This window comes from Dipodomys merriami, unplaced genomic scaffold (genome assembly GCF_024711535.1).
Source record: "Dipodomys merriami isolate MVZ:Mamm:240054 unplaced genomic scaffold, mDipMer1.0.p SCAF_8, whole genome shotgun sequence".
Taxonomy (NCBI): domain Eukaryota; kingdom Metazoa; phylum Chordata; class Mammalia; order Rodentia; family Heteromyidae; genus Dipodomys; species Dipodomys merriami.
In genome coordinates, this window is record NW_027206401.1 from 30,417,993 (window position 1) to 30,437,270 (window position 19,278).

Sequence of the window (19,278 nt, forward strand, 5' to 3'; positions counted from 1 at the left end):
TGTGGTCCCAAACTGCACTGTTTTTGATGGGAGAAATGATAGAGAAGAAAAATGAATGGGAGGAGAAGTAAAATTGAATGAAATAAGAGGACAAGACAGATGGAAGAGGGGAGATGACAAAGGCCGATCACATAGGCACACACCTTTTACAACATCAAGCAAATGTTAAGGAAGAGAGGGCTGAGGCACCTGAGGGAGGGGCTCAGCCACTGAACAGCTTTGTTCTGTGACTGAAAACAATGCAGGGGTTATCCATGTCTAAATGTTTTCTTTTTTTTCTTCTCTGAATGTTTGACTAGGAAATGCATCTACAACCACAACTGTTATAGACAATAAAAATGGATCTGTGCCCAAGTCCCCTGGAAAAGTGCTGAAGAGGACAGTCACAGAAGACATAGTGACAACCTTCAGCTCCCCAGCAGCCTGGCTCTTGGTCATTGCACTCATCATCACATGGTCAGCAGTGGCTGTTGTCATGTTTGATTTAGTGGATTACAAAAACTTTTCAGGTAAGAGCCACAGAACTTGAATTTTAAATGAAAGGAAACAATAGTCTCTTTAGCAGCAGCTTTGTTTCTCTTCACCCCAAAGTGCTGTGGGAGAAATAAAGCTACCACAAATGTGCTCAAGTGTCCATGTGGTCAGTTTTCTTCCATTGTCAGTCTTCTTTCATTGTCTTTCCTCATCGACAAAACTCTAGATTTGAGCAGTCAATTGTGGTTCACATTTTACAGAGTTGGGCCTCATCATTTATGTTCTTTCCTCTTCCCTTTTCTGTTTTCTTTTTCTAGTAAGGAAAAAATAAAATTCAATAGGACGATATTTCATTTTACCTAGAGATCTTCTTCTTATGGGAGGCATTACTCATGTAACAATTATTTATCAAGTGCTCATCAGAAATGGTATCAGAAAATGGTTGTATAACAGGGGACAAATATACAGTACAAATATCATAAAGGAAGAGAATGGTTTTAGGTGCTGATGAACATAGAAGTGTGAGTAATGTGATTTCTCCCACCTATATTCCTGATGGATGGTGTGGTAGACATTATTTTACAAATAAAGGTAAGTTGAATGATGTTGACAAAAATATAACAACTATTACTCTAGAACCCTAAGTGCTGTTGCATGGCTGCTCTCTTTCCACTGGGCACTGTCATTAAGTACTGTGGATAATGCCTATGTGAATGGTATTATATCTGATTGAGAAAAACCGGCCTTTGTGTTACTACTACAAGATTCAAAAAGAATCTGAAGTCATGTTTTAAGTCTCTGAGTAGTGAGCAATTTCCATAATCTCTGCCTGCCGAACTCACATGGTCATCAGTTGGAGCTCTTCTTTCATTACTACCATTTCCATTGTCACACTTACTTAAATCCATTCTCTTTTAAGGATACTTATGCAATCTATTATGTCTTTTATCCATCCACTACTCATTTATATTGCTCTAAAACATCTTCACAAAACATGCATTTGATCAAGTCATGCAGAGCAAGCAATTTGGCATGAAATTCATCTTGTAATTCAACATATACATTCCATTCCCAACCATATTTACTTCTTCTCTTCCTGGTTGGACCTAGGACAACATAGAATTTTACTTCTTGCTGACTCTGCTCCTACTGTTTTCCCCACCACAGCCTTCAATATAGTAGAAAGAGTAGTAGTTCATATCTAAGCATGGGGACTGTGGCTTCAGTTCTCTGATATTAGTATAGACCTTATTATTTGCTAGCTTTTTTTGAAATGAGAAACCTTTGTACACTCTCTGCTTAATTTTCATCATTTATAAGATCAGGATTCTAATAGTACCTATGTAATAGGATTGTCAGAAAGATAATGAAATATATGAGAAGTGCTTAGAAAAGAACCTGGTTCACCATGTGTGCTGTATAAATATTAATATCACTAGGAGGAAAGCCTCCTTTTTCACTTTTATCTGGAGAATTCTTATTAACCCCTCAGGGTCTCCTCCATCTGTGAAGCATTCTGAGATGTCATTAGAAAAATGGGTTATACCATACTTTCATTCTCTTTCTGCCCGTGGGCATGTGCATTACAAGCAGCAGGATAAATATTGTGTTATAAATGTCTGTTTACTCATCTTGGGATATGTGTGTGTGTGTGTGTGTGTGTGTGTGTGTGTGTGTCTGTGTGTCTGTGTGCTGAAGATGAGGCTTCTGCACACTCTAGGCAGCACTCTGCTCATGAGTTTTATCTGTGTCCATTACCTTGTCCATGTCATTCAAGGAAAGTTTGGCTATATTCTTCATTGTATATGAATGTCACATAGCAAACTTTCTGATACACATTGCTGAATATAATTAATGATGCTCACACCTTGAGTTTTAAATGTCTTATGTACAAATAGACTTGCAAATTTTACTTCATCAAGTCAAAAAACCTTTTGAACTTAACATTCACAATTAATAAAGTAGCCTTAATGAAATTCAAATGGATAAAATACTCTTTTATACAAATGAAATTTTACTTATCCTCTTTTGTAATAGTTATTTTTATTTGTTAATAAACTACTTCAATAGTGGGTAGATTAAAAAACAACAAATATTCATTATTACATTACTAGTTGTAATTAGGAATTTAGCTGGATGGTCTCTTCGGAGATTGCAGTGTGATTGCAGTATGTGGTATGATTAATGGAACTTTTTCTAAGGATGTCTTATGAACTTGGCTCTTAAAATAATATTGGTGTTTCCTCACTATGTGGCAGATGGTTTCCCTCCAAGTAAGTGACCTGAAAAAGAGCAAAGCTGAAGTCACCTTGCTCTGAAGACTACCTGGAATTCCACATTGTCATTTTTGCAAAGTCCTTTAGGTTCATATGTTAGCTCCATTCTGCACTGAAAAAACCTAGACAGATGATGGGTTGATACTGTAATTACTGAAGCACAAAGAAAACGAGTAAGCTTCGGGATGACAGGCATCATAATTCCAGGTTTAAAAAGGTGAAAAGGTGCACCACATGGATGGATTCAAAATGAACAAAAAATAATCCCAGAATTTCAAATCTAAAAAAAATTCTTCTAATAATAAATTCATTAAAATTTAAACAATCAATTTCTGGAAACAAAAGAATACAAATTTTAAAAACTCAGTGTAATTATAGAAAAGAACAATTGGTACCTCATACTAATCCTTGTGTAGATGGCACACATTCACTTATTTTAATATTCTACTATCATTTTACCATTTTACTTATATTAATATTTGAATTTCATTTTTTTGGTCGATCATGAGGCTTGAATTCTGTCCCTCAGCTGTTCAGCTCAAGAAGAGTGCTCTACCACTTGAGCCATAGAGCCACTTCCGTTTTTTTCTGAGTGGATTATTGGAGATAAGAGTTTCACGGACTTTCTTGCCAGGCTGGCTTTGAACCATGATCCTCAGATCTCAACCTCCTGAGTAGCTAGGATTACAGGCGTGAACCACTGGTGCTCGACTTGAATTTCATTTTTATCATTATTTCCATTATTTCCATTTATCATTATTTCCATGTTATCTTCTTGAGGTTCATCCTTGTTGCCAGAGTTCCGAAATATATACTATATTCTTGGGGCTGGGAAGGTGGCTCAGTGGTAGAGTGCTTGCCTTGCATGCATGAGGCTCTAGGTTCAATTCCTCAGCACCACATAAACAGAAAAAAAGGAGGTGGAGCTGTGGCTTAAGTGGTAGAGTGCTAGCCTTGAGCTGAGGAGCTGAGGGACAGCACCCAGGCCCAGAGTGCAGCCCCCATGACCAACAAAACAAAAACAAAAAAACCAACTATATTCTTAATGTTAACTTTAATAGATATATTGAAATTTTTACTGGGGATTAATATTATCATCCTATTTAGTCTTTTATACTGCCTACTTGTCTTTGAAGATGTTCTTGTTAGTGTTTAAAAAATAGAGCTAATAGAATAAAATATACTGGAAGCTGATTGTTGGTGGCGAATCTAGTCCTAGTAGGAAACTGAGATCTGAGGATCGTGATTCAAAGCCAGTCCTGGCAGTAAAGTGCCAGTGAGACTTTTAGCTCCAATAAACTACTAAAAAAGGCTGGAAATGCCACTGTGGCTCAAGTGGTAGAGCCCTAGCCTTGAACACAAAGAGACTCAGGGACAGCACCTGAGTTCAAGCCCCAAGACTGGAAAAATACAAGAACCAAAGCCAAAACAAAGAAGCATGCTGGAGATGATCATGAAGGCCAAGAGTTAGGGCAGCTACTATTACATTAGAAATGACTCTCTGATGCTTTAAAAAACTAGATATTGTTCATAGTGAGGTGAAAGTATATTTTCATACTATACTGGTTTGAGAAGGATGATTATCCTCCCAACACTGTCATAATTCCCTATTTTCAGAATGTGATCTGAATTCCTTGCATTTGTGTGTGCTTCCATGAAAATGCTTTGCAAAGACATATGACGAGGAATTTCTATTTCTTGTTCAGTGAAATGATGGTGGTCCCTAAAACTGCGAGTTTGATTCTTCTTAACAAGTAAGACAAATTTCAGGATACCAGACAAACAGCCTAGGAAAGAAAATGTCAGCTACATTTCTTCCCCAATGTAATGTCCATACAATATTCAAATAATACTATGGAAATATGTCCGGTTTGATGGGAGCAGCAGGAGCAGTCTGATGGATAACGGGATAGGGATTTGTTTGGTGGCTTATAAATTCCTGGGAGCTGATTAAGCAGTTGGTGGAAAGCTGCTGCAGCGATTCTGAAACTGAAAGGAAGGTCAGCAGACTGGAAACTGGGAAGGGCAGATGGACACAGAGGCGGAGAGAAAGGACAAACCACGACCCTCATTTGTCTCTCAGCACCTCAAATTACCATGACGTGGAGGAGTTGCAAGATGAATTGGTGCCCTTTGGTACTGAACTGCGCATGTACCTGAGAAGGTTTTGGAGATGTGGGGAGATAGCGTAGCAGGAGCTGGGGGGCAGCCAGCATGTTGGCAAAAATATGCACAACGTCAAGAATACCTGCCCTGTAACCAGCCTTCAGACAAGGAGCGCTAAGCTTCATGATTACTTCCTTTCTGACTTCCAACGTTTGCACCATTTTCGCTTCATGCTCAACAGACACAAGATAAGATTTATTATCACCCTGATATTATTTACACAGCTTTTACTTTTTTTCTTCTTCTGGAAAACAAATGCTGTAGAAAAGTCTACATACAACAAGTTTATTTCTTCATAATTGAGTACAGGGGTCCACCAGGACTGCTGGAAATCTGGCCTGCAAGCTTGTGTACAGCTTCTCAAGTCCTTTTAGTACACAATTTATAACTGACAATTTATAACTCCTTGAGAAGCAGAATAAGTGGGCTTTCATTGAAATTTCTTATCAATGTTTTCTGCTTTATGAAGAATCATGTTTCTTTCTAAACAATAATAAGTACAAGCAAGATTTCTAAAGAAACAATTATAAATGAAGGCATCGGTGCATGCTAATGAATGTATAGAAATAGATGGTTATAATTCTTAGTTTTTCTTTGTATAAGAAGGATTTGCTGGGCGCCAGTAGCTTAGGCCTGTAATCCTAGCTACTCAGGAAGCTGAGATCTGAGGATCATGGTTCAAAGCTAGTCCTGGCAGGAAAGTCCGTGAGACTCTTATCTCCAATAAACCACTAGAAAACCGGATGTGGCGCTGTGGCTCAAGCGGTAGAGCGCTCTCTTTGAGCTGAAGAGCTGAGGGATAGTGCCCAAGGCCTGACTTCAAGCCCCACGACCGAAAAAAAAAAAAAAAAAAAAAAAGAAGAAGGATCTGTATTTACTTCATCCATAACAGGAAGAGTTATAAAATGATTGTACAAGGGTTTCTTCAATGTATGTTTGGCAATTTCTACAAGCATCTCACAAACTGTTTAATTTCAAAACAGTTGTGTAATTATTGGAATAAAATAATCTATGTAACACATAGATGCCTGGCACACAGGAAACACCCACTCATTAAATGAGAAATGAATTTTAATCCTTACTAGGGGGGGAGAGTAAGATCAGTAATGTGAGAAGAAAGACAGCAAAGACATAATGATAGGAAGCATCAATTTCTTATGAAAGTCTTGCAGACATCTCCTGGATGTGCCTTTTAAATAGATTTTCTAATGAGGTATGCCATTTATCTATGCTCTTAGAAATTAATTTCCCTGATTTATTTTCTTCTCTTTTCTTGGAACTTAGCCCAATTAAGCAGGTGCAGTTTGTCAGGTTATGAGTTTAGCATAGCAAAAATCATTTAGGGAAATCCCCAAATCAATCTGAAAATACAAATTTAGTATCTATTTACTTATACATATCTATCAACTCTCTCTTCATCCATCTATCTACTGCTCTGTGGCGAGAGATGTGTTTGTGTCTGCATATATGTGAATACATTAATATGTTTTAGGATCAAAAGACTACAACTAACTGCACCATCTTTTTAAGCTTTATTAGTTCTCATGTGAACTGAGGTTTAGATAATAACTAACATCTTTGTGTTTCTTTTTTTTTAATTTTATTTTATTTTATTTGAGAACATACTGTACAGAGGGGTTACAATTACATGGGCAGGATAATGCATACATTTCTTACCAAGCAATCTTTGTGTTTCTTATCCTGATTTAATTCTCAAAATTTTCACATTTTCTGTTCAATGTCCTAGTCCTATTGGGGACTATACATAAATAGATGCACATAATTTCCAAGTTTTCAGTCAGCTTGTAAATACCTCAAGGAAGCAGAGTCTATATTTTAATGTTTCTCAATCCTTAATAAAGGCTTATTTATTCTTCATGTAATAAAATGGAAAAAGATAATAAAAATTGTGTTCATTTAGAGATATACACTTAGTGATTTTTTTTCCTACATTTTGGTCATTACATTTCCTGTTGAGATTATGGTGAAACTAGATTTATCCCATCATTTTTCAAAACAAGATAGAGAGTGGGCTGTATGAGGTCCCTAACATGTCAAGGGTTTCAGTTAAGAAACTTAATACCATACCATAAAACCAATGTTCTATACCATTAATTTGGTCCTTTCCAAATGAGATCTATTTAAGATAAATTGAGATTTATATTATTTATTTATTTATTTATTTTGTCGGTCATGGGGCTTGAACTCTGGGCCTGAGCACTGTCCCTCAGCTCTTCCGCTCAAGGCGAGCACTCTACCACTTGAGCTACAGCACCACTTCTGGTTTTCTGGTGGTTTAATGGAAATAAAGAGTTTCACAGACTTTCCTGCCAGGGCTGGCTTTGAACCGCGATCCTCAGATCTTGGCCTCCTGAGTAGCTAGGATTTCAGGTGTGAGCCACTGGCGCCCTGTGAGATTTATAGATTTTTAATGCAGATAATATAATTTTAAAATTTACCACATGCTTATTACTCTTTTCTTTGAAAGTTCCACAGTTACATGTTGTTTAGTATTTAGTTGAAATTCACATTCTTAGAGAAAATTTTCCAAAATTTCTGAGACTCTCTCATAATTTCCTCATATTACTTATTTTAAGTCAAAGCACTATTTTCTAGTTGTGTATATTTAGTTGAATGTACTTTAAAATATATGTTTCTTCTCTATTGATATGATAGGGTAGAAAAATGCTTGTATTTATTTATTTAATTTTTCTAGAGATTAGAAAATACAACATAGAAATCAACAAGTAGTTCAATAACTGAGCAAAGAATTTCATAAAGGTAAAAATTGTGAGTTTTTTACACTCCAGATGCTCACTAGTGAGTACAATATTACCTCATTTAAGATTAGTGTGTAATGATACAGGTTATATGTGGATTTAACTTTACACAGTGTTTTAAAAACTGTCTCCATAGGCAGTGGCGCTGTAGCTTAAGTGGTAGAGCACATGCCTTGAGTGAAGAGCTAAGGGGCAGTGCCCAGGCTCAGAGTTCAAGCCCCAGGACTAACAAAAACAAAACAAAACAACAACAACAAAACCTGTCTCCATAATTAGACAATCAGCATCTTAAGTGACAGGGGTTCATGTAAGTTAGTGTTCATCTTAATGTGTGCATTTTCCTACTTTCTTCCATAAATATATTATTCAATCAAATTTATGTGCTCCCCACCAAAATTTTTGGCTAATTTGTTTAGCATACATAGTAGACAAGCAAATAAAACAAACAAGGACAAAAAATAAAAACAATATTGTATCAACAAAAGAGCACACAAATTTTAACACTAGAGAGTAAGTAGGTAAATTCAGGGTCTCCCAGCAGCGCACTGTATCCAGATCCTGATTCTGTCAGCAGCTGTGAGATCTTGCGAAGATTTATGCTCTGTACCTGCTTACTGACTGCGTATAATGGTGCCTGCTTCTGATGTCTGCTGTGTACACTTAATAAGCTAACACACACAAAACACTTAAAATGTTACAAGGCATATAGTAATAGTTAGATAAATTATGGCTAGTGTTTTTTCTATAATTTAATCTCTTTGAAATTAAACATATTTTATGCCTCAAAGATATATAGGCATGTTTCAAAAAGATAAGTTAATTAGATGAGTTCCAGTTTTTAAGGATCATGTGAATATACATAAATTCTAATTGCACAGAAGAAATTCATTAAGTGAAGTATTTTACTTAATGTCAAAGGAGTCTTCTAATCATTCCCAAATGATTTATTAAATGATATGATATGGTAAGGGAATTAGCTATGATATTCCAATCTATGTTTTGAAATGGTAAAAAGAAATTAAAATTAATTTCATAATGATCATTGAAAATAGAATGGCTAAATAGAATACATATTATAATCAAGAATTCCTAGAGTTAGCCCTAAAATTGTTGAGATGAATGTTTGTTTAATAATTATTTAAGGTATGATAATGCATTACTAATCCACAATCTCACATCTCTTCTCCATGTATTTGCTAAACATATAATAGTAAAGGCATTCAGCCAGAGTGATATTTTGACTGATCTTTTGCTGTGAGAAAAATGAATCCTATTAAATGCTATACAGATATCTATAAACCCATGAAAACTTACTTTCCCATACTTTACTATATGCATAGTGCATGGGCAGAAGGGTGTGATGCTAATGCCATCACCAAAGATATTGTGAGAAGAGAAAAAACACATCAGATTTATAAAATCAAAGTTTTACATTACATGCAAGCATTTGGAAATACAGACCTTAAGTCCAAAGGAAACTGAGCTCAGTGTGGAGAATAGAATCTTACTACAACATAGCTGGCTATAAAACTATGATCTAGTGGTCATAGACTGAGGGTAGCCCCATGAGGGACAACCTGTTGGGATTCTTTTGGACTATTTATATGATATTCTTTCTACTGAGCATAGGGCAGAATTCTTTCTGGAATGAGGGTCTCATAGTCCATCAGACAAGGTTCTTCATAAAATTTCTTTATGACTAACCCTTACCTAGAGTTATAGGGAAAGTTTTGAGTCATTGTTCTAGGGCTCTGTTCGGTTGCCATGGCCTGCTTTTCAGAAGAGACAAGAGCAAAGGAAAGAAGGAAGTGTGAGCAAATAGCAGAAAGATCTTGCTTCTGAGGCCTTTCCTCCCTATTCTATTCTTTGAGATATCTTATTCTTATCTCCAACAATAATAATGAATTAAAAAACTAACACATACTTATGTAAGAAAAGGAAAACAAAGAAATATCCAGTAAATATAACAGGATCCTTTTTTATACACTTACTAATAGAAGGTAATTTGACTCCCCAGCTTTCATATTTTGACCTGAGTAGAAGAAGACAAAAGCTTTTTGTGTTTTTATATTGAAACTTAAAATGCCCTTGATTTGACATGAGTCTAGTTCCAGTTAGCTAGTGAGATTCCTTTAAACACTTACAACCCAATTTTGCTAGCAAAACTTGGGTGATTGGGGTCATATTGACAAGGAGAAGAGAAGTGTGCACCTATTTGTACTCAGCAATGTTCCTTATTACCTCAGAAAGTTACAGTTGAATGGTAGCAGAGAGAAATTTAGTGGTAAAATATCCTGAAATTATTAAATATTAAAATACCTCGAATTTTAAGTCAGGAATGTTTTTGTTTAATTTCATTAGTTTCCACACAAATACACATTTCTAAACTACTGAAGTAAGTTAATAGTAAAGATGAGTATGGGAAATTTTCAATTGAGAAAGTTTTGAAAAGCAGAAAGAAAATGTCCACGCCTCAGATATTGAAAGGCAAGGATTGGAGTTACTGTATGTCTATTCAAATGTAAAATAGAAAAGTAACAGCATTTCCTTCTTCATTGAATAAAACAATTAGCTCACCAAAAGTGCCTATAAATCAGGATCCTAATTTTTCTTTGGTTTAAAAACATCTGACTATCCAACATCTGCAAGTATTTGGTTTTCTGAAAATTGCAAATCAAGTGAGTTTTATATTTTACAATCTAATCTGCTTCAGGAGCTTTTGCATTCTACCTTTTATTTTGCACATGATTTTCAGTTGTTTGGTCTATTTGGGTTGCTGTTTCCAAACACCTCAGAACAAGAGAAATTTATTTCTTACTGCTCTAGAGATTGAGAAGTTCAAGATTAAATTGTTAGCAGGGTAATAAGGGTCTGCTATCATAAAGCCAGACATGTCTTCTTGCTATAGCTTTATACCATAAGAAGGGGTATACTGAGGTTTTTCTGGGGTAAGGGGGGAGGGTGATGAGTCTGTTATTAAGGCATGAATCTCATTTTTGAGAGTTTTGCCTTCACGACGTAGTCATCTCTCAAAGACCCTAACATTGTCACTAAATGATTAGAGATTTGTCACAAACTTTGTGTGGATGCAAACTTTTAGAACATAGAACACATGGAAGGAGGTAGAAGGAAGGGCACTTATTTTCATATGAGTAGTATCCAGAAGATAGAAAGAAACAGAAGGAGAGGAGTGGGGGAGGAAGGGAGGGAGGGAGAGAGAGAGAGAGAGAGACAGACAGACAGACAGACAGACAGACAGAGACACTCAGGCAAAAATGTATAAATGCAATAAAGTAACAGTAAAGTTGATTTAGAAATGGAATACACTTTCAGTCAGTAGAATGAAAAATAAGTTGTCTTTAGTGTTTTTAGGGTGAGAGTGACAAATTTGTCTTGAAGAGTTGAATACTTCCTGAGAAGGATCATGAGATATTTTTAGTACCCAGGTCCAGTCCACAGGGTAAACAATAGTGTCAGGATGTTTACAGAATGATTCTGTACAAATAATTATTGTCTTACCTGATCCTTAGCTCAGGCTGGAGTCTTTGTTTAATTAGTTGAAACATCTATTGTTTTACAGAGTAGAATGAGGTCTGGCTTGAATAAAGCCTGGGATGGTGACTAAAAATCATGTGGCAACATTCCATGACCCTTTAGACTATTTTGATTTTAATAGAACTCAGGAATTTTTAGTTACAAAGTTTTCTTGTGATGTCTTTTACTATTTTAGGATAGATAGATAGATGGATAGATAGATGGATGGATAGATAGACAGATGATAGATAGATTCTTACATACATACATACATAGATTCTTACATACATACATACATACATAATAGATATATAGATTAGCTAAGGAGAAAATGGAGAGACACATCTAGAACATGATGGTCATCTATGAAGATATATTTAGATAGGAAATAAATATTACTACTTAATGAAGATTTAGGTTTTAAAACGCTAATTACTCTTAAGGCCACGTGAGTGTCTTGGGTCTAAAGGAACGGAAAGGACAGGATACCCTTTAAATGCTATGTCAAGTACCATCTCCCTCCTTTGTCTTCAAAACTTCCCCATTCTCTCACTCTCCACAATATGCTTGTTTTCTGACTTGGAAAATGAAACAAATCTTTCTTCTTTCCTATATCCCTTTTTAATCCCGCCTTTCTTCACTCTCCCTGCTTCAGTGAATGAAGTCTTTTTATTAGGCCATTACATGACCAACACTATTCCTTTACTCTGCTGAAATGTCAAACACTACTTGCTAATAAATCAGTGCACATTTCGTATCTTTTTTTCTTGGGAAAAAGTGCCATATTGCAGTTCTTGACAATCACATCCTTCTTAAAATCTTAGCTCCTATAACTCTTGGAACTCATATTTTTTGCAATTTCATTTGTTTACCTCCACTAGAAAATATCATTTATTAAATTGTGGTACCCTCATGCTCCCTAAACAAGCAATGAGTGAGAAAAGCAAGCTGCCACAGCCCACCAGCTAGCCTGATTCTCGTACTATGTAGCTCTCAATCTCTAACAGAGACAGATATGAAAATTGAGGACAGGGAGTGAACAGTTTTAAACAATTAAATATGTGAGGTAAATAGTGAGAACATCTATTTTATGCAAATCAGCATTTATTTTTATTTGGAAGGAAAAACGTAGCTCGTTGGCATATATTTTTTTCTTAGTTAATCTACTTTCCTAGAAGTTTGCTTAAAATTAACCTCCAAAGACAATGACTTCCAAGTTTACATCTTTAACTCCAATTTTCTCAATTTTCCTAATTACACTCCAATGTTCATTGAAGCAGCAAACTTAAAACTCCTGACTATGCTAACTGTATTTTTTTTCTAGGCCTGTTTCCTACATTTCAAATTTTGTGCAGTTTCACCATCTTGTTTCTTTTTCTAGACCTCACAGACTTGGAAAAACTTTTTTGAACTAGAAACAGAAAAATAATATGAAATTACCCTCTCCACAAATTTTGAAGTATGTAGAAGAATTGCTGATTATAAGCTCAACATTGCATGCAAGGTCTTGGAAATTCTTTCATCCTGCTTAACTAAAGCCTGTTCTAATTAGTGAACAACTCCTTATTTTTCCTTCTCTCCGGCTACTGACCACCACTGTTCCACTCTTTGATTTTATAAATTTGACAATTGCAGAAACCATCTATTAGTTGAATCATGCAGTATTTGACTCTCTGTATTCATTTGCTAAAATAGGAACATAGAATTTTTTCTGCACTTTTCCTTTTCCCCAGACCCCTTGAATACTGAGTGAATGAAAAGCCCCATACTACTAGTTAAGCATCTCATAATCGTGCACTCTAGGCAATTCCTACTCGACTCCTGATGTTACCTAACATTTTCACAAAGTAGTCAAATATAGTCCTTCAATATTTGCATCTTTCTTTTTCCTCAGCTCTCATTCTAAAGTAAGGTTGCTGTAAACTGCAATTATAAATTTATTTTTACTCTATTTAAAAATTTAGGTGCATAATATTGGATATGAATATGTATGTGAAATAATGGAAATATAAACTGGAAAGTAACCAAATGAAGTAACTGAAAACTGGAAGAGAGAAGCATAGAAAGTGATGGGATAGGAACAAAATTTATTTTAGTAAGGACTCAGTTTTTTTTAAAAAACTGTTATTGTGGTCTGGGAAGGTGGCTCAGTGATACAGTGCTTGCCTTGTATGCATGTGGCCCTGGGTTCGATTCCTCAGCACCACATAAGCAGAAAAAGCTGGAAGTAGTGCTGTGGCTCAAGTGTTAGAGCACTAGCCTTGAGCTGAAAAGCTGAGAGATAGCGCCCAGGCCCAGAGTACAGGCCCCATGACTGACAAAAACAAACAAACAAACAAACAAAAAGCTGCTATAGTAAGATATACAGAATGTTTTTATATTTTTTCACCATTTTTTTAAATTGAGAAAATACCATACAGAGGGGTTACAATTACTTGGGCAAGATAATGAGTACATTTCTTATCAAGCATTGTTACCTCCTCCTTTGTTTCCCTTCCCATTCCCCATCTCCCCCCAAAGTTGTAAAGTTCATTTTTCGACATCAGGACTTGTACATCTCATTGTTGCAATGGGTCCACCTGTATCCCTATTTAAACGATTTGTTGTTTCCCTTCCCCTGCACAAATTATACCAACATCAAATAAAGTGAAAGCAGGGGTTATACCGTGGGGGAAGGGACATACAAAGCAACAAAGAAATCATCTTATAGATATGTTAGCAACAATCGCATGAAAGAAAAAAATATTTGAATGTTTATCTTGGGTTCATTTCACCTAACATCAACTTATCTGACCTGTTCTGTTTGTCTCAGACATATACTCAGACATTTACTAGTTATTGCAAATAAGGGAAACCATGGGACCTGTGTAATGTTTACAGTTATGTAAGTCAGGAAATGAGTACATTTCTTTTTGAACAGTATCATCCCTACTCATATAGTTTTTAAATTGACATTGTTAATGTTTTCTTTTTGTAATTAAAAAATGGCAGAAAACAAGACATTATTAAAATTAGAAATTATATGGAAATCAATTGAATTAATTCTAGATTAGTTTAATTGCAAAACTACAGAAATGATTTACTTCAAAAGATTTGGTCATACCCAATTCTCTACACACTGGGACACAGTTCAAGAACCCAAAAAGACATGAACAGAAATTGGAAAATTCCTTCACTCTATTATTTGTTGTATTGCTGTCATTTTATTTATTTGAAAGGGAAAATATTGTCATTAAATATCATTAAGAATCAAGACTTTCAATGAAAGATAACATAGATGTAAGCATAAAAGTAAAGAAAGGGAAAGGAAGTCCTGTGTTTATAAATTTTATTGGAAGAGTAAAGACATACAGTTTTGGAGAATTTCATATCTTCTGGGTTTGCCTATTCAACAAGTTTAGAAACTATGACAATTCAATCCAATGAGCACTTTTTGCTGAATATTTAGTCTCAGAATAATATTTCTGAAGAAAGAACAGTATTTAGTTAACATTTAGCTCAATAAGGAAGCAAAATTTGCTTTCAATTTGTGTGTGCTTGTGCACGTGTGTGTGTGTGCGTGCACGTGCGTGCATGCTGCAAGTATGTAACTATTGGAAAATGTACTAGGGAATACACATGCAATGTAGTATATTTAATTATCTTGGATTAAGAATTTATATAGCTAGGATCCATGTTTGATGATTTGACAAGCCAGAAAAAAAATGAAAAATGAAGAGAAGTGGGGAAATAAGTAAAGTTGGCAAAATGTTGAGGCTAACTGAAACAAGGCTTGGAAGATTTGTATTTTATCATTTTTTTGCTATGTTTCCAGAATTCCTCCTCTTGTTCTGGGTTAAAGTGAGTCAGGAATCACCCTGGGCCACGTCTGGACGCAGAGGACAAGTCCCTGCAGGGGAACAGCACAGTCATGATGTCATTGCAGTCTTGGCTCACCTGCTAGGCATAACACAGCAGCTATGACTGCAAAAATGCCAGCTCCTGCCAGATCTTCCATTGGCTTCTCTCACTCCAGGGTCAGGTGCCTATTTTGCTCCACACAGAAGGGCAATAGCTTCTCCTGAATGAGTCACAACGGACCTTGAAGGGCACAATTCTGATGGAGGTTCTAGTTTATCCTCAAGTTTCAGCTCATCTCTTGTAGGGTGTAAATTGCCTTTCTCTCTCCATTCTCCAAACCCAGTGTTTCTTCTTTCACCCTCAGACATTGCATACAGTCAAATCCAAATAATATGTCTCTTATTAGCTGTCATTCCTAATCATTCTGCTTCTCAGATAAAAATCTGAATAAAATATTTCTCTGATTAATCAATGGGAAAGTCAATTTCAATTTTAGTCTTTCTTCTGTCTTGTCCTTCCTCCTTCCTTCCCTCCCTGTCTGTCTCTTTTTCTTTCCTCCTTCCATCTCTCCCTCACTTCTTTTCCCTCTTTCTTCTTTCCTCCTTCCCTATGTTCTCCCACTCTCCCTTCCTTTATTCTTCCCTTTCCTTTCTCTTCTTCATTCTAGCCTTTCCCTTCTTTCCTTCCTCCTTCTTTCCCCCTTCCTTTCTCTCTCCCTCTTTTCTCTTTTCTTTTCTTTCTTCCTGTCTTTGTGTCTTCTTTCTTTCTTTCTTTCTTTCTTTCTTTCTTTCTTTCTTTCTTTCTTTCTTTCTTTCTTTCTTTCTTTCTGTCTTTCTTTCTGTCTTTCTGTCTTTCTTTCTACTTTTTCTTTCTTTCTTTCTTTCTTTCTTTCTTTCTTTCTTTCTTTCTTTCTTTCTTTCTTTCTGCCTTCCTTTCCTTCTTTTTTCCTTTTATGTAATAATATTTTAGATGAGGGACTGAAACAATTACATAATAAAAGAGAGTTATTCAGTACAAAGCTTATACTACAGCAACTGTACTTCATTTTCATTAGTGTGTTTGTCTTTGTCTTCTTTTCATTGTTACTTTAATCTTTACTTGTAAATCCCCACTGGTTTGCCAGGTCTACCTTCACGAAATGCTTTAGTATAAGTAATTTCAAAATGTTGACAGAAGTGAATTAAAGCAAGATATCCAGAAATGAAACTCTTGGTTGATTCCATATCTTAGCTATAGTAAATAATTCTGCAATGAACATAGTTGTACTGGTAGCTTTAATGTGGCCTTCTTTGTGATCATTTGGGTAAATGTCCAGGAGTGGGATTTCTGGATCATAGGGAAACTTTATGTTGAGTCTTTTGGGGAACCACCATACTGCTTTCCAGAGTGGTTGAACCAGTTTATGTTCCTACCAGCAGTGTAGTAGCATTCCCTTTTGGCCACATTCCTGCCAATATCTGTCATTATTTGTTTTCTTGATAATGGCCATTCTAACGGGGCTAAAGTGAATCTCAATGTTCTTTTTTTTTTGCATTTCTTTTATGTACAGAGATGTTGACCATTTCTTCATGTGTCTATAGGCCATTCTTATTTCCTCTTCAGAAAAGTCTCTTTTTAAGTCTTTAGCCTACTTATTAAGGGGGTAGTTATTCCTTTCAGGATTTGTTATGGGAGGGGTTTAACTTTTTGAGATCTAGGTATATTTAATATGAGTCCCTTGTATGTTGTATGGCTACAGAAGATCTTCTCCCAATCTATGTGGTTTCTATTGATCTTGCTAGGTATGTACTTTATGGAGCCAACCCAGATGACCCTCAGTAGATCAAGAAAATGTGGTATATATACACAATGGAATTCTATGGTTCTATCAGAAAGAATATCATCCCATATGTGAAGAGATGGAAAAACTTGAAAAAGTCATATTGAGTGAAGTGAGCCAAACACAAAAGAACATAGGCCCATGGTTTCTCTCATTTGTAATAATTAGTATATGTCTAGACTAGTCCTAGCAGAAGATCACAATAGCTCAATAGCTATGTATGTATGCCCATGTAAAATGATGCTTATTGAAATGAGCTCTGAGATATGGAAACAAGAGGATTTTTTTGTCTTTATTTTTATTTACTTATTTTATGTCGGTCATTGGGCCTGAATCAGGGCCTGGGTGCTGTCCCTCAGCTCTTCAGCTCAAGGCTAGCACTCTACCACTTGAGCCACAGCGCCACTTCTGGCTTTTTCTGCTATGTAGTGCTGAGGAACCCAGGGCCTCATGCATGCAAGGCAAGCACTCTACCACTGAGCCACCTTTCCAGCTCTGTCTTTTTTAATGGACTGTGTGAAGTTATTTATTTTTTCCTTTATTTTGTTTTTCCTTTTGGTTTATTCCCAATTGTCACTGTTTTTGATTTTGGTACCCTGATTTTGGTATTTACATTTATCTGATTTGGGAAAGGGAAAGGGAATAACAAAATGGTGAGAAAAAGGACAAAGGCTGAACCAATTAACAGTGGTACTCACAAGACGCTGTTAGAAATGAACTCTACAACTTGGGGGGAAGGGGAGTTAGGGGAGGGAAAGTGGGAGAAAATGATGTGGGGAGTAACACTGTTCGACAAGAAATATATTCATTATCCGACATATAACTCTAACTCCTCTGCACATTACCTTTACAATACATTTTTTTAAAAAGGAACGAGACTCTTTAGTGGAGAAACTATTTTTGTGCAAGAAATGATCACTATTGTAGATATACCTAAACTACCTAATGTTTTTCTGAAGAAGAAAGAATATACAAACATGCAGCCTTCTTCCTGTGTGTTTTAAGAAAATAATAATCGTATGGAATGCAATTCTTGTAGGAATCCATTATAAATGTGTAACATTAAAAAGATTTAAATAGATCTTTCAACTAAAATATTGAAAAATAAAAGTATAGGTCAACAATTTTGGAATTCTTTTTTTTAAATTTTGGAATTCTTGCCTACCTTGGATTTATATTACTTATTATTCTAGTTTCTGGCTTTACTGTTAGCTTGGAATGAAATAGAAAACAAGAAAGCAGAAAAGATATGGAAGGAAAAAAAGTGAGAACATGAAGTGTTAAGTTCCATCTTTGTTGTTAAGCACTAAAAAAAATCAATAAATGTTTGAGTTGCATTGTTTATGTTCACTGTTGATATGGTTTGGAGATGATATCTGAAGAAGTTGTTCACCTGGCTGAAAATCAGAATATATTCATATGCTACAAACTTTGCTTTTCTGAAAATGTTCTGATTTGAAGATACCATGTACCTGGAGCAGCTAACTTCACATGGAGCCTTTTAGCATGGGCATAATAGAATGGCAACTATTTGGTAGGATTTTATTGTGAACTTCCTCAATTAATACTTTAAAAAGATGAAGAACAAGGAAATATTCTCCTCTACTTTAATCATAAAAATCATATTTCTAGTGCATTGCTACTAGAAATAACTTAGTGATAAAAATGCCTTTAATGGGGCCAGCATAATATCTAGGTTCTTCCATATTGTTGAGAGTTCTCAATGGCAATTAACAATTCATTTCCTTTCTCTAAGATTTAATCTCAACACTCAGACTACTATTTTTTTCATGTTCTCATAAAACTCTTGAATGCAGTAAAAATAAGGTGGAGAATGTGAAGGCATGTTATCAATAATTACAGAGCTAGGATTCCCTGAGACTATTTCATTACTGGAGATCATTACTGGTCTGTATTGTTCACCAACCCCACAAAAATAAAAACATCAAATAAAAAGTTTCCTTAGGAATACTTTTCCCATTTCCCTCTTTTCTCCTTAGTCAAGGCCAATGTTGATTCTTTCCATTTTAATAATGCAATTTTTTAAAAAAACAACTGGAATCCAAGTTGCTCTCCAAATATAACTCCATCTTTCTCATTTGCAGTAAAATATACTTACTGCCCCCCTCCACGTTCTCCCATTTGACCTTGAAGGCACTTTGATGAACCTTCTCTTCAATGACATCAGTCACATTGTATCCAAAAGGAGCATTCTTTGTTGTTCTTCTCACCTGAAGTTGTAAAGTTCATTTCCAATATAGTGTTTTGTGGGCATCAATGTTGCAATGCGTCATCCTGTTTCCTTGTTTCAGTGTTTTGTTATTCCCCTTCTCTTCCCCAAATTAGTCAAATGTATATACAAGATGCAGGGTACCGACATCAAGTACAG

General features: G+C 35.6%; 1 protein-coding gene across 1 annotated transcript in view; it reads left to right on the plus strand.

Moving 5' to 3' along the window:
- The window catches only part of LOC138819101 (triadin-like), a 97,658-nt gene that overhangs the window by 39,332 nt on the left and 39,048 nt on the right, over positions 1-19,278 (plus strand). Inside the window, exon 2 of the mRNA XM_070010369.1 lies at positions 300-509. Coding sequence (XP_069866470.1) covers positions 300-509 — 210 coding nt within the window. The remainder of the gene's footprint in view (positions 1-299; positions 510-19,278) is intronic.